This window comes from Pipistrellus hanaki (assembly GCF_964339955.1).
Source record: "Pipistrellus hanaki genome assembly, chromosome: 15".
In the NCBI taxonomy this organism is placed as follows: domain Eukaryota; kingdom Metazoa; phylum Chordata; class Mammalia; order Chiroptera; family Vespertilionidae; genus Pipistrellus; species Pipistrellus hanaki.
In genome coordinates, this window is record NC_140517.1 from 51,271,612 (window position 1) to 51,287,748 (window position 16,137).

Consider the following 16,137-nt stretch of genomic DNA (forward strand, 5'->3'; position numbering starts at 1 on the left):
GTCCTGCTTTCGACCAGCCCGTACACCCCTGAGGCCCACTGGTGTTGAGTCTCTGCTTTTTTCATTTTAGGGGTAATTTTCTACTTTGAATTTTTTTTTCTTCTCTTTTAAAATATATTTTATTGATTTTTTTTTTTTTTTTACAGAGAGGAAGGGAGAGCCAGAAACATCGATGAGAGAGACAACATAAATCAGCTCCCCCCTGCACACTCCCCACTGGGGATGTACCTGCAACCAAGGTCCATGCCCTTGACTGGAATCGAACCCGGAACCCTTTAGTCCACAGGCCGATGCTCTATCCACTGAGTCAAACCGGTCAGGGTTTTATTATCTCTGCCCCCCGCCCAGCACCATCACCTCCCAGGCAGTCGTGGGGGGAGCTTGGATTCTCCAGGAGGTGGCTGTGCATTTGCCAAGGACGTTGTGTGATACAAGTGCTTCCAGGAGAGGCTTGGACTCGAACCGATGCCACGTTGAGGGGGTACGTTGCCGTCGCCCCTCTCCCTAGATTGGGCCTGTGCCGAGCAGCCCCCCTCCCCCGTATTGAGGTGAGGGACCCTGGGCTCAGGGTATCCATGTGCTGCAGGGTGCGTGGTGGAGCCCCCTCCCCGGACAGGGCTGGCTGAGGGTGTTTCCCGTCAGCACGGGGGTGGGAGGGCTGGCGGAGGCTCCGGGGAGGAGAACCTGAATCGGGCTGCATGGAGGGGCAGCAGCCACGGCGGCACAGCCGGGACCCATACGGACTGTTCCAGACTCTGGAGGTAGCGAGTCCCCTGCCCCTGGGAACTGGCGATCTGGGGAGGACGGCCCACAAAGACGGGCCAGGGGAGCGAGGGCAGGTGACAGGAGCTCAGGTGGTCAGCGAAGGGCCGATGTGCGGCACCTTCCACAAAATCAGTGACCAGGAAACATCAGTGCCAGAGGGACGTTTACAGGACCGAATGCAAATAGAGAGCCCAGTGGTTTAAAACTCTTTGTTTATTGATGATTATAATCATACTTGCCTATACTCACCACAAGGAGACGGCAATGATGGTAAACTTCCACAGAATTTCGAAAACCCTGGCCGGAGGTCACCATAACGGGACAGGACATGCCACCGAGGAAATGACGTTTGAGGTGATGAGACACAGATCTGGAGTGTCTTCTCTGTTGTCCTGACCAAACTTACAGAGACTGAGGAAGGGGCGTGATGATGGGGAGTGCATGCCTTTGCCTTGAAATAGACCATGAGGCCCTGGCCGGTGTGGCTCAGTGGACAGAGCATCGGTCTGCGGACTGAAGGGTCCCGGGTTCGACTCTGGTCAAGGGCCTGGACCTTGGTTTTGGGCCCATCCCCTGTAGGAGGTGTGTAGGAGGCAGCTGATCCATGTTTCTCATCAATGTTTCTAGCCCTATCCCTCTCCCTTCCTCTCTGTAGAAAATCAATAAAATATATTTTTTAAATAATAATAATAAAAATAAAGAGGAGGTAGAGCCCACCTGGATTGTCCACTTCCCTGCAAACCTCGCTGCTGAGCCTGAGTCCTGCAAATTAAGCCCTTCCCCCCCCCCCCCCCCCCGCCTTTCCTGCAGCCAGAGAAGGAACTACATTTCCCAGAATGCCCAGAGTGGAGCGGCAGCACCCCTAGCCAATGAGGACTTAGAAAAAAGGCTGCCGCTTGTGACGCAATGCGGGAGGGCGGGACTTCCTGCGACTCCAAGGGCGGCCCGTTCGTCGCTGTGGGGTTTGTCGGCCGGAGGTTCCGGAGCGCTCGGTCCGGTCCGGGTCCGGGTGCCGGTTCCGAAGGCGGCGGGAGCCTCTCCCCGCCGCACGGACGCGGGCGTGAGGCTCGGCGGCCCCGCGAGGGACCCGCTTCGGGGCGGGAGGTGCCGCCCCGCCCGCAGGTCCGATGGCGGCGGCCGCGCCCCGGCGCCCGGCTGAGGTGAGCGCGTCCCGCCTCCGCCCGGCCCCGGCCCCGGCCCCGGCCCCGCAGCCCGGCCGGCCAGGCGGCCCCGGGGGGACGGGGGCGGGAGCGGCCGGGGGGGACGGCGGCGGGAGGCCCGGGGGACCGGCCGAGCGCCGGCTGCGGGGGTCAGCGGTCCGGGGAGGCCGAGCCGCGGGGCCCGGGACCGGGCGTCTCGGGGCGGCCCCTCCCCGGGGTCCCCGCCCCGCGGCTGCGGAAGGGCTGGCGGGACTGTTGTGGGGTCGGACCCTGGAGTCAGAATAAGACCGCGGGAGGCTGCTGATTGATTTCTTTAAAAAGCGGGCAAATGCCCTGGCCGACAGTCCCGATTTTTAACAATTTGTGACGCCGCGGGACAAATTGTTGAAAATCGGGACTGTCCCGCCAAAGGCGGGATTGTCTGGTCACCTTACCAGAGGGGGGCGTGCAGGATGTTTCTCTCTCGCCGGTGTTTCTGACTCTTTCCCTCTCCTTTCCTCTCTGTAAAAAATCAACAAAATATATTTTAAAATAATAATAATAATAATAATGCCACCGAAGGCTGCTAATTGATTTAAAAAAGGAGGCAAGGATTTATTGAACTGGCCAGGACGGCTGCGAGAGACCACACGCAGATGGAGTCCGCACTCACGACCTCCCCAGGTGTAGGCAGTCCTTTCAAAGGACTTTCTCAGGCTCCAGGTCCGAGACGGTGAGGGTGAGGGTGAGGGTGGGGGTCGGGCCAGGGAGGGACAGGGACCCCCCTTCCCTCTGGTCCTGAAGTATGGTAGCCACCATCCTTAGGGAAAAACTGCTGTTTGAATTTTAACCCTGCCATTCTACCGTGTTTCCCCGAAAATAAGACATCCTCCGAAAATAAGACCTACTTACAGGTTTCCTTCTGAGTGAAATATAAGGCACCTCCCCGAAAATAAGGCCCCCCCTCTAGGCTAAACATGAGAGATTTGGTCCACTGATTCTGAAAGAAATGGAGTCACAAGAAATTCACCAGGAAATTCAGGAATTCGATTGTTATGATGATGTTCCAGAAGATGATGACGTGATTGTCATGGAATTAATGAGTAAATTCTTGATACTGTAGGATTCAGTTTGTCTGGTTTGTGTTGACAACTACCGTACTACAATACCGTATACAGGTAATAAATTTCCTTTATTTTCATTTAACAATCAATGTGTACCGTATTCTTCTTCACGGAAAAATAAGACATCCCCTGAAAATAAGACCTAGCGCATCTTTGGGAGCAAAAATTAATATAAGACACTTTTTTTTTCTTTTTTTCTTTTTTGGCACCCCAGATGAGACACGAAAGGACACTGTCTTATTTTTGGGGAAACAGGGTAGAGGCCTCAGCTTCCAGACTGAGACCTGGAGGCTCACAAAGGTAACTGCTGTTCCCCGGGGCCCAGGACCCCAGGAGACGGATTCCCACAGACTCAGTAGCTCCAGGGGACTGTCCAGGTGGGCTCTGCCTCCTCTTTAAAGGGACCGCTGTCATTTTCCTCCAGGCGTAGGCAGTCCTTTGAAAGGTCTACACCAGTGTTTCCCAAACTTCTCTCATGATGAGAATCACCTGGTGGAGTTGTTAAAACACAGATTCCTGAATCCCAACTAAGAAGTGCTAAACTAGAATTTTTGAGAACATATAGGTAAAATTGCATACCTAACTTAGTGCTCTGTATATAACATCTGTGTTAGAGCACTAATTAAGTATACAATTTTACCTATATGTTCCCAAAAATTCTAGTTTAGCATTTCTTAGTTGGGATTCAGGAATCTGTGTTTTAACAACTCCACCAGGTGATTCTCATCATGAGGGAAGTTTGGGAAACACTGGACACCATAAGCATTTCCCTTGGCTCTAAATTCTAAAGGCTGGGAACAGCCCGCAGGGTCGCTCCCGACCACATTCTGCTGGACATGGCAATGTGGACCCATCTTGCGAAAGCAGGCAGTACAGAAGCAGAAGAGAGCAAAGTTCATCCCTAAAGGTTATCTGCAAAAATAATAATTATAACAAATAAATAAAGGTTATCTGCAAAAATAAAAATAAATAAATGAAGGTTATCTGCAAAAGTAAAAATAAATTAGTAAATAAAGCTGATCTGCAGCTTCTACTCCTGGAGCTGCTGAGTCTGAGGGGATCGGTCTCCTGTGGCCCTGGGCCCCGGGCACAGAGTTGCCTCAGCCTCCAGGTCTCAGACTGGAAAGCTGAGGGAACTGCCCTGCTGTTGAAGCAAGTCAGTGCGTGCTGAAGCCAGAATAGCAGGGTTCAAATTCAAACCCCTGTCCTCACCTAAGGATGGTGCTGCCATACTTCAGGACCACAGGGAAGGAGAGGAGGGCCCCATCCTGCACTGCTTCCCCCCCCCCCCCCCCACTGTCTTTTCTCGGCCTTGGAGAGCTAGTCCCCAATCTGGGGAACCCGAGAGCCTGGAGCCTGGAGACACCCCAGGCTCAGGACCCGGCTCCCACACAAGGGTCGCGTGAAGGTGCTGCTGGCATTGCCGTCAGCCCATTAACCCCCGTAGGCGGTGATGCCTGAGCTGGTCGCAGGCCGTGTGGCTCTCCGGGCAGAACTGAGCTGAGTGTTTCGGGAGCTTCCGGTCTCTCCTCCAGGGGAACAAAGGGCCCAGGAGAGGGGGGACCCTGTCCACCCTGAGCCTGAGGACGCAATGGTTCCAGGACGGGGATTGTCCTTTGTATTTTTCTTCTTTTTAAAAAAAATATATTTTATTGATTTTTTTACAGAGAGGAAGGAAGAGAGACAGAGAGTTAGAAACATCAATGAGAGAGAAACATCCATCAGCTGCCTCCTGCACACCTCCTACTGGGGATGTGTCCACAACCAAAGTACATGCCCTTGACCGGAATCGAACCCTGGACTCTACAGTCTGCAGGCTGACACTCTATCCACCGAGCCACACCGGTTTCGGCAGGGATTGTCCTCTGAGCTGGGGAGATGGGGAGAAGGACCTGGGGGGGGGGGGCGGGCAGGGAGGTTTTGGGGGAGAGGATTGTGGGTTCTCGGGAGAGGAGCCTTGTCTGGTTTCAGCCTTCCCCATCTCGCCAGGGCAGAGTGACCTTTGAGGACGTGGCTGTGTACTTCTCCTTGGAGGAATGGGAGCTCCTGGATGAGGCTCAGAGATGCCTGTACCACGATGTGATGCTGGAGAACCTGACACTGATAACCAACTTGGGTAAGGATTTCAAACACACATACACACACACACACACACACCCCATTCCGTGGGCAGTAATGTCTGCCCTTCCCTTTTCCCCCAGTAGCATGTCTCTCCTCAAACCAGAACCATGTACTGCTTTCTTCCCCAGACCCCTGGGTAGGAGCTGTGCTTAGACCCCTGGGTAGGTGCTGTGCTTAGTTAGTCCCCTGGGTAGGTGCTGTGCTTAGTTAGATCCCTGGGTAGGTGCTGTGCTTAGTTAGTCCCCTGGGTAGGTGCTGTGCTTAGTTAGATCCCTGGGTAGGTGCTGTGCTTAGATCCCTGGGTAGGTGCTGTGCTTAGTTAGACCCCTGGGTGGGTGCTGTGCTTAGTTAGATCCCTGGGTAGGTGCTGTGCTTAGTTAGTCCCCTGGGTAGGTGCTGTGCTTAGTTAGATCCCTGGGTGGGTGCTGTGCTTAGTTGGGTTGAGGTCTGTGCATGGCCCTCTCCTTCCCTGAAGAGCCCCATACGTGCGGGAAGGAATCAGGCCAGGAGTCTTCCGATGAGCCCATGGGATACACCTGAATTGCTTCTCCATGACTTTTGACGGAATGACTTCGCTCTGTTATGTCGTAAATCAGCAAGTGAATCTCAGAGGCCAGAAAGCAAATTAATCTGGAGTCTTTTATGACGTCGCAGGCTCAGGGGAATGCTGCTTCCGAAGTCTGAGCCCACAGTAAGGAAGTGGTCCCGTCATACTGCTCTGACGTCTTTGTTCTCCTAAACAGGGGCTTCCAGTCCCTTGTGCAAGTTCTTAAAAGAGCCCTGTGTGTGCTGAGCAGGTACCTCCCAGGGGGCCTGCACCTTTTAGGAGCCTGGAGTACAGATAACTGAGAGGCGCCTGGCAGAGAGGTGGGCGTATCGGCCCCTGGCATCGGAGGACTAGCCGCAGGGTCAGGCAGCCGAGCTTGTCTTCCCTAGTGTTCAAGCGAGCCCGAAGCTCCTGTTCACAGAAGCTGAAAAGCAGAGTTAATTCGCAGAACGAGGGACCATCTGAAAACAGCAGAGAGTTTCAAACAGCAGTTTTACAAATTAGAGGTTCCTGTGCTTCCGTTCAGATCCCAGGCCCGGAGTGCCTAGGTCCTGTGCCTCCTGCTAGCCGCCATTGCCTCAGGCCGGCCTGGGCCAGGAGTCCCCATCGCTGACAGTTTCCCTCCCGTGGACTGTGGGCTGGTCTTGCGAGACCCTCCTTCGACGTTCTCTGTGTGGCGTTTGGTTTTCTTTTTTGTTGGCTGTGATGTGCCGAGTTGTTCTGGGCTGGTGCTGGCTACTCGTGTGTGCTGTCCTTCCCTTAGAACCCGTATAAGGTGCCATGCATTTGCTCACTGAGGGAGTTGGGTCGGGTTAGAAAGAGGTGTTTCATGGGATGTACATGAAGCCAGGCTCAGCAAAATGTTAGGAGTGGCACCTGGAGGAGGGTGTGATGCCAGTGCTGTTTTCAAATCCTACCAGACAAACATTCTGTTGGATTACTGTTTTTTTTTGTTTGTTTGTTTTTTGTTTTAATATATTTTATTGATTTTTTACAGAGAGGAAGGGAGAGAGATAGAGAGCTAGAAACGTCGATGGGAGAGAAACATCGACCAGCTGCCTCCTGCACACCCCTTACCGGGGATGTGCCCGCAACCAACGTACATGCCCTTGACCGGAATTGAACCCGGGACCCTTCAGTCCACAGACCGACGCTCTACCACTGAGCCAAACTGGCTTCGGCTGTTTTTTTTGTTCTTGTCATTTTATTTTATTTTATTTTATTTATTTATTTATTTATTTATTTTTAATATATTTTATTGATTTTGTACAGAGAGGAAGGGAGAGAGATAGAGAGTTAGAAACATCGATGAGAGAGAGTCATCGATCAGTTGCCTCTTGCACACCCCCTACTGGGGATATGCCCGCAACCAAGGTACATGCCCTTGACCGGAATCGAACCCGGGTCCCTTCAGTCCCCAAGCTGACGCTCTATCCATTGAGCTAAACCGGTCCCGGCCTTGTTGTCATTTTAAAATATATTTTACCAGAGGCCCAGTGCATGAAATTCATGCAGGGGCAGGGTCCCTATGCCTGGCCGGCGATCAGGGTCCATCTGTGGGGGCGATCAGGTTCCATGTGTGGGGTGACCAGCGGTGGTGATGGGGGGTGGGCAGTGGCACCTGCTTTTTCTAGCCTGGTTTTGCCTGCTTACTGGCCCCGCCCCCCACTGCCACCGCCAGTCGCTTCCCTCTGTGGGGCAGCCAGCAGGATAATTGGTGGGGAGGGGTGTGGAAGGTGCTGGCACCCGCCTTGGGTGGCTTGGGGCCTGCAGGGTAGGCGCACTCCTGTCCAGCGCCTGCCCCCTGGTTGTCACTGCACATCATAGCCACCAGCCGTTTCTCTGGTCTTTCCACCATTGGGTCAATTTGCACATTAGGCTTTTATTATAGTATAGGATTGATATTTTATGGAGAGGAAAGGAGAGGGATAGAGAGTTAGAAACATCAATTAGAGAAACACTGATCAGCTGCCTCCTGCACCCCCCACTGGGGTTGTGCCTACAACCAAGGTCTCCACTGAGCCAAACCAGTTAGGGCTAGATTACTGTTTTGATGTCCATGCCCAGGACCATACTTCATTTCTGTCTGGCCTTCCCCTTTATGGACTCTTTGCCGATTTCTTAGCTCTATCACTTGTCACTTCTACCCTAACCTCTTCTTTTTTTTTTTTTTTTTTTAATATATATATATATATATATATATATATTTTTTTTTTTTTTTTTTTTTTTTAAATATATTTTATTGATTGTTACAGAGAGGAAGGGGGAGAGATAGAGAGCTAGAAACGTTGATGAGAGAGAAACATCGACCAGCTGCCTCTTGCACACCCCCTACTGGGGATGTGCCCGCAAGCAATGTACATGCCCTTGACCAGAATCGAACCTGGGACCTTTCAGTCCGCAGACTGCCGCTCTACCACTGAGCCAAACCGGCTTCGGCTACCCTAACCTCTAGCCTGGGGTTAGCCTCACGTCTCTGCACTGTGTGTCTAGCCTGTTTCTCTCACCGCTCCATCTGTGGTGTTTTCCTCGTTGGCCCCTATGCATTGTGTCCTGAGGTGTGTGCATATTTCTAAAAGTCCTGAATACCAGCTGTTCTGTTATAGTTGTATTTTCTTGCACCTTAACCCTACCAAGCCTGAAGCCCTGAACCTAACTGTCCCCTATACCTGGGCTCCTGAGCATTAAAGAGAAAACATCAACTTGATGTAGAAAAATGTTAGTTACATGCAAACAAGTGGTTAGAATAAGATGGAACCTGGAGACATTGTTGAAAATAGGTCTACCTTTCATCTGGTGCCCATATTCCACCTTTGTGCTCCAATCCACCCAGCAGCATGAGCCTTGTTTCAACAGAGGTACTTCTTGCAAAGTGAGCGCTAGATGTTGCTCTTCACCTTATTGCATGGATTGTCTTTGTAAGACACTCCAGGATTTTGCTTGTTGTACCTGGAGTGCCTTTCCATTCACAAAACACAGATATGATTAGACGATGCCCCAGGGGGAATCTCTGGAAAATGGTTGCCTGGGGTCATCCGCTGAGGGCAGGGTTTCTGTTGTGGGTGGCAATGGACTGATGTTCTGAATCCACCAATGAGTTGCAAGCACAGTTTCTGAATATATCTGGTGAAATAAACTGGCTTTTTTGAAGCAGCTTGCTGCTTTGAAGCATACAAGATATAAGAATTATAACTGGCCCACATAAAAAATTTTATGAAAAGCCTCTGGGGCCAGTGCTAATGACGATGAGACCGGTGAAGGTGGGGTCATCTGGTCATTTTTGTCACAGCCACCCATATATTTATGATAGTCCTTCACCAGCTGTGGCATCTGTATTTCTTGCACACTGCCATCTTTATTTCTTCTGTTTCTCACTACATTTTGGGCTGGATCGTGATAGTTCGAAATAAATGTGATGGGCTTCCTATCCTGCCAAACCAAACATGTTACACTTTCTCGACATCGATAGCGACTGTCACCCCTGGAAAGTGTTTTCACACTTCTCAGCGGCTTAGGAAACTGCTTCCTCTTCTGCCGCAGGGTTCCCACAACTCCTGTGTGTGATTCTGACAGTGCATGTTTAGCAAGGGTTACAGAGCTATAGAGCCAGTCCATGACGAGCACCTGAGATTTATTTCCCATTGCACACGAGGTCAGGAGACAAACAACTGTATTTCCTACTGCGCCCAAACCTTTAAAGGCATTGGTGAAGCACCGGTGTAGATTTCTGCGTTCAAAATGTAGCCAGTGTAGGAAAGACTGGATGCCCCACTTTGTGGGCTTATCCTTGATACACTGCTTGATGGCCAAGCGATTTTTTATCAGGATTATCCCCTCATCTAGGCTCAGCTGTTCCTTTGGCAGATAAAAGTGGAGAAACTTGGGGAGCAGACTTTCCAAGAAAGGCCTAGCTTTATTCCATCTGTCTTATCGATATCTGTGTCTTCCTCATCGAGTGTGTGTAAAAAACTCCAAAGGGCCAAGAAACTGTCTTGAGTCAACATTTCGAAATCCGGGAGTAAGCCCAACCAAGTCAGAGCCCTCATTTGTCCACTAATCCCGACAGCTGGGCTTTATACGTATTATTCCATATAGATCCTCAGTCCAAGAAAAGCCTTCATTTCTTCCACTGTGGCATCCTTGAAATTTTTGGCATTGTAGGAGTTGGGCTTTGCTATATGCAATTGGTGGGCCAGAAAGTATCATCCAAAAAAACAAGGATAAAAAGTCAAATCGGTTCACTCTCATCTGTGATAGATCCAGGAATGTTCACTGGGCCTTTTCCTTCCTCAGTGAAATTCAGATCTGTATTTGGTGATACAAAATTCCTTGTCCAACCTTCATCACCACCTTGATCTCCCCCCTCAGCTGTTTGAGGGACACGCCCCCTTCTCTTACTATCGATCTAGCTCTAGATCTGTAAGGTTCAAGATTCTCCTCATCACTCGAGCTCTCGCTGTCTGTGCCACTTGAACTGGAAACGTGTTCTGGATGAAATTCTGACTCCTCAGAGTCTGAATCAACCAAAGTATCGATCACCTGTTGGACTGTAATAAGCCTAGACCTACTTCCCTTTCCTGTTGAATTGCTTGGTTCATCAGCCGCTCTTTTCATTGTGAATTTTCAGAATTTTTTCACGTCAAACCACACGAAGTCCATTCAAATACATGGGGGCAGACATTTGCAATGGCTAATCATGAGGTTTGACCATAATTGGTTGGTTATTTTTAGTTTGTGTCGCATTTTTTTCACGTACTAGGCAAAGTACCGAAAATTAGGTTCAGCCGTATAGTGGCAGATTCAGAAATTACCGAAAAATCAGTACAGCGGTATGGCAGGGTTAACACACCCGTCTGCACAGCTTTTGTGTGTCACCAGTAGCAAAGTTCTTTAGAGAAATCGTTGTTGAAGGGAACTGGGGACCCTGTGTCTGCTCTCGGTGTACACTGCCTGGTTGGGTCCTTCACCTCGTGAGGCCTCCCCCAGTCTGTGCTCTTCATGGCCCAGTACTGCGGAGCAGCCCCATCCCCAGCGTGTACTCACTCCCTGGTCCTGCACACAATGCCATGGACTCGTTCCTGGGTTTGTCAGACACCCGAGTGAGGACTGCCCCTTCCCGCCAGAATCAACATGCACTTAACCAGCACTTTTCACTTTCAGGTTGTAGGCATGGAGCCCAGAGTGAGGAGGCCCCTTGTGAGCTCAGAAATTCTTTACAAGGAGTGTCAGAGGTCAGGACTCCCAAGGCCGGTGTGTCTCCCCCGGAGGCCCATCCTTGGGAGCTGTGTGGTGTGCACGTGGGACACATTTTGCACTTCACTGGGCACCCGGGAACGCATCCTGGGCAGAAACTGTACCAGATGGGGGCATGTGAGAAACAGTTGGATGTGAGCACAGAACGTGAGCATCAGAGGCAGCTCACGGGAGAGATGTGCTTCAGAGGCCACGAGGAGAGAGCCTCATTTATGAAGGACTGCAAATTCTGTGTGTCGGGGAAGCCCGGTTCCTGTGAGGAGGTTTTGACAGACTTCCTGGCCAGCTCAGGATTTCTCCAGCATCAGGCCACTCACACCAGGGAGAAGTCAAACAGGGGAGCTGAGTGTGCCACAGACTCTCACAACGGAAAAACTCTGTCTGACTCTAAAGATTTTAATTGCAAACGCAAGCTTGTTCAGCACCAGAGTGTTCTCTCTAAAGAAAGAGGATATATATGCAGTGAATGTGGAAAATGTTACAGCAAAAGATATAGTCTTAATGACCACTTGAGAGTTCACACTGGGGAAAAGCCTTACGAGTGTGGGGAATGTGGGAAGTCCTTTAGGCAAAGCTCTAGCCTCATTCAACACCGGAGAGTGCACACTGGATTGCGGCCTCACCAGTGCGACTTATGTGGAAAATCATTTAGCAACAAGCCCAACCTCATTAAGCATCGAAGAATCCACACTGGAGAAAGGCCTTATGAGTGCAGTGAATGTGGGAAGTCCTTTAGTGAAAGCTCTGCACTCCTTCAACACCGGAGTGTTCACACAGGAGAGAGGCCGTATGAGTGCAGTGAATGTGGGAAGTTCTTTACCCACCACTCCAGCCTCATAAGACACCAGAGAGTTCACTCTGGCTCCAGGCCCCATGCCTGCAGCGAGTGTGGGAAGTCCTTTACTCAGAAGTCCCGCCTGATCGATCACTCCAGAGTTCATAGTGGAGAGAGGCCATATAAGTGCAGCGACTGTGGGAAGTCTTTTAGCCAAAGCTCTGCACTTCTTCAGCATCGGAGAGTTCACACGGGGGAAAGGCCTTACGAGTGCAGCGAATGCGGGAAATTCTTTACTTACAGCTCCAGTCTCTTAAACCACCAGAGGGTTCACACTGGTTCAAGGCCTTACGAGTGTAGTGACTGTGGAAAGTCCTTTACTCAAAATTCTGGTCTCATCAAACACAGGAGAGTTCACACTGGAGAAAGGCCTTATGAGTGTAGCCAATGTGGAAAGTCTTTTAGCCATAGCTCAACCCTCATTAAACACCGAAGAGTTCACAGTGGTTCAAGGCCTTACGACTGTAGTGACTGTGGAAAGTCCTTTACGCAAAATTCTACTCTTGTCAAACACAGAAGAATTCACACTGGAGAAAGGCCTTATGAGTGTAGCCAATGTGGAAAGTCTTTTAGCCATAAACCAAGCCTCATTAAACACCGAAGAGTTCACACTGGATAAAGGCCTGGTGAGTATTAGAATGTGGGAAACTGTTATTTTTTAAATATATATATTTCAGAGAGGAAGGGAAAGGGAAAGATTGAAATATCAGTGATGACCAAGAATCATTGATTGGCTGCCTCCTGCATGCTCCCTACTGGGGATTGAGGCTGCAACCTAGGCATGTGCCCTTGAACGGAATTGAACCCGAGACCCTTCAGTCTGCAGGCTGATGCTCTATCCACTGAGCCAAACCGGCTAGGGCAGAATGTGGGAATTATTTACCCTTAACTCCCGGCCCTAAAACATCATCTCACATCGGATGAAGGCCTTATGATTGTAGCAAGCGTAGGAAATCATTACCAAAGTCTAGCCTCCGTTACATCCGGAGAATTCACAGTAGGAACAGACCTTATAAGGGCAGTGAATGTGAGAAGGCCATCAGCTGAAGAACATACCTTATCGGGTATCACAGATTTAAAATGGGAGAACTGCCGCAGATGGGCAAGTATATGCCATTTGTTCAGTGCACCAACACTGGAGTGTACCCTATAGGAAGGTGCCATTTGCCTAGGTTGAGCCAAAGATAAATCAAACTCAGAAAGACAAAAGTGGTATGATTTCAAATATGTGGAATCTAATGAAAAAAATAAAGCAAACTCCTAGATGCAGAAAACATTTTAAAAAAAATATTTATTGATTTCAGAGAGGAAGGGGGGGAAGAGAGAGAGAAAGAGAGACATCAATGATGAGAGAGAACCATTGATCAGCTGCTTCCTGCACGCCCCCACTGGGAATTGAGCCCATGTGACCTTGGCCGAAATCAAACGTGGGACCCTTCAGTCCACAGGCTGATGCTCTATCCACTGAGCCAAACCATCCAGGGCCAGAAAACATTTTTATATTGCCAGATGCAATTGGGTGAAAAGAGGAAGAGGTTAAGCTACAAATTGGCAGTTGTAAAAACAGTCATGGGATGTATAAGTATGTAAAATACAGCATAGGAAATATAGTTAATGGTGCTGTACTAATTACGTATAGTGGTATCAGACTTTATTGTTAGGCATATAAATGTCCACTACTGTAATTGACAAAGAATTTAAAAATGCATATATATATATATTTCCATTTATTTCTTCATTTATTTATTTATTTTTTTTGTGAGACTGGCTCCTGACACTGTGGTGCCAGTCTTTTGTTAACCAGGTGGATAATCAGTCTCTACTTTTTTTTCTTTCAATAATTCTTTATTGTTGAAAGTATTACAAATGTCCCCTTCTCCCTTCTCCTCCCCCCATAGATCAGAACCCTCTAGCTTCATCCTTCCCCCAGCCCGGGTCTTCAGCACCCTATTGTCTGTGTCTGTAAGTTATGCATATGTGCATACAGGGTCTTTGGTTGATTACCGCCTACCCACCCACCCTCACCCACCTTCCCTCTGAGATTTCACACTCTGTTCCATGCTTCTGTGTCTCTGACCCATGCCGAACAACAGTTTATTTAGTTCATTTGATTCCACATAGGAGTGAGATCATGTTCTACTTCTCTTTCTCTGACTGACTGACTTCACTCAGCATGGTACTCTCCTGGTCCCTCCTGTTGTGGCCGGCAAGACCCAGTCGAGGCAGGGCTCTAGGCCAGGGAAGGAACGAGCAACCAGACCCACAACAAAGAATGTAGCATGAGACGCTTTAGCTAAGCATAACTGTTAGTCATAAAATAGTTCTTTTGCAGTGCTCGCTTCGGCAGCACGTATACTAAAATAGTTCTGTTGCAAAGCTCAACCCCCAGGCAGGTACGTCCTGTTTCCAGTAGCCGCAAGGCAGGACAAACAGACCAAACCAGGTCAAACAGAGACGGCTTAAGCTGAAAATAAACCCCCACCCCAGGTGCTGTATAAACTTTAAATGTTACTGTACTAGTGGAATTTTTCTATAACTTATAACTGACGTTTCTTTGTTAAAACTTTAGCTAATCATAATCTGCCAGGCATCCCTAAGACGGGGATAAAAGTAGCATGCTTAGGGTGGGTCGGGGCTCTCGTTGCTCACTGCTGTGTCAGTTGAGACGGGAGCCCGGACTCGAGTTCGTAATAAAGGCTTCCTACATTCCAATGTGGCTGACTGGTGGTCGTCATTCGCGGGTCACCCACAGCACTCCATGCTGTCTCAAAGGGTAAGAGATTCTTCTTCTTTAAAAAAAATAAAATAAAATAAAATAAAATAAAAAATATATATATATATATTTATATTTATATTTATATATATATAATTGATTCTTTTACAGAGAGGAAGAGAGAGGGATAGAGAGTTGAGAGAGAATTATCGATCAGCTGCCTTCTTTGCCCGCTCACACACACACACACACACACACACACACACACACTGGGGATGTGCCTGCAACCAAGATACATGCCCTTGACCAGAATTGAACCTGGGACTCTTGGACTCTTCATTCCACAGCCGACGCTCTATCCACTGAGCCAAACCAGTTTAGGGCCAAACTGGCTGAATTAAGGTAGAGCATAGGCCACACCTTTAATCTCCTAGGTCAGTGATTACTACAGTGCAGTGTTTCCCCGAAAATAAGACATCCTCCGAAAATAAGACCTACTTTCAGGTTTCCTTCTGAGTGAAATATAAGGCATCCCCCCCGAAAATAAGGCCCTCCTAGGCTAAACATGAGAGATTCGGTCCACTGATTCTGAAAGAAATGGAGTCACGAGAAATTCACCAGGAAATTCAGGAATTGGATGTTATGATGATGTTCCAGAAGATGATGACATGATTGTCATTGAATAAATGAGTAAATTCTTGATACTGTAGGATTCACAGTTTGTCTGGTTTGTGTTGACAACTACCGTACCGTATACAGGTAATAAATTTCCTTTATTTTCATTTAACAATAAATGTGTACCGTATTCTTCTTCATGGAAAAATAAGACATCCCCTAAAAATAAGACCTAGCGCATCTTTGGGAGCAAAAATTAATATAAGACACCGTCTTATTTTCGGGGAAACAGCAAAAATTAATATAAGACACTGCCTTATTTTCGGGGAAACAGGGTAGTTCTCATCTGTGTTTTTGTTCTCCTAGTCCCCTGCCTCCTCAAGTCCACCCACTCCCAGAGAACGGAGATGGTCCGGGTGACTGTAAACCAGCTCCTGCTCCACACCTTAACCAGGCCGCCCCCGGACCCGCCTCTGCCTGACCCGCCTCTGCCCGACCCTGGCCTTTAACCCCCCACCCCCCCTTCGCCCCTGGTCAGCAGGAAGCAGCCAGGACGGTCTCGGCGCCCCTGTCACCAGAAGGCCGAGAGGTTAGGTCAGAGGAGGTCCAGAGCCGATGCACCCAGATACCGGTTCCTTCCTGGAAATTCCCCTCATCCCCCCCCCCCCCCCACACACACACACACTGAACAGCTGTATAAAAAAATGTCTCCACTCCCTTTTGGCGCGACTCCACTGCCCCGCCCTCAGACCCCTGAACCTCGCTGGAGAGCGCAGGTGAAAGCTCCTCCTTTTGACTTGCCTGGTTAGGGTTAGGTTTAGGCTCTCTGACTTTGTCTTCTGCCCCACAAACCTTATAAGTCCTGACCGATCTGGCTCAGTGGATAGGGCTCGGCCTGGGGACTGAAAGGTCCCAGGTTCAATTCTGGTCAAGGGCATGTGCCTTGGTTACGGGCACATCCCCAGTGGGGGGTGTGCAGGAGGCAGCTGATGGACGTTTCTCTCTCATCGATGTTTCTTACTCTC

At 49.4% G+C, this 16,137-nt stretch overlaps 1 protein-coding gene across 2 annotated transcripts; it reads left to right on the top strand.

The window, feature by feature from the left end:
• The first annotated feature begins 1,652 nt into the window (after positions 1–1,652).
• LOC311633569 (uncharacterized protein) lies at positions 1,653–14,508 on the top strand. Of its 2 annotated transcripts, none has more exons than XM_084906378.1 (3): positions 1,653–1,925; positions 5,023–5,144; positions 10,857–14,508. In XM_084906378.1, the coding sequence occupies exons 1-3, from the start codon at positions 1,672–1,674 to the stop codon at positions 12,401–12,403; spliced, it is 1,923 nt and encodes a 640-aa protein (XP_084762504.1). In that variant the 5' UTR covers positions 1,653–1,671; the 3' UTR covers positions 12,404–14,508. The 2 variants fall into 2 exon arrangements, with proteins under 2 accessions (XP_084762504.1, XP_084762505.1); XM_084906379.1 differs by having other exon boundaries at positions 1,797–1,925; positions 5,018–5,144.
• Positions 14,509–16,137: the final 1,629 nt, after the last annotated feature.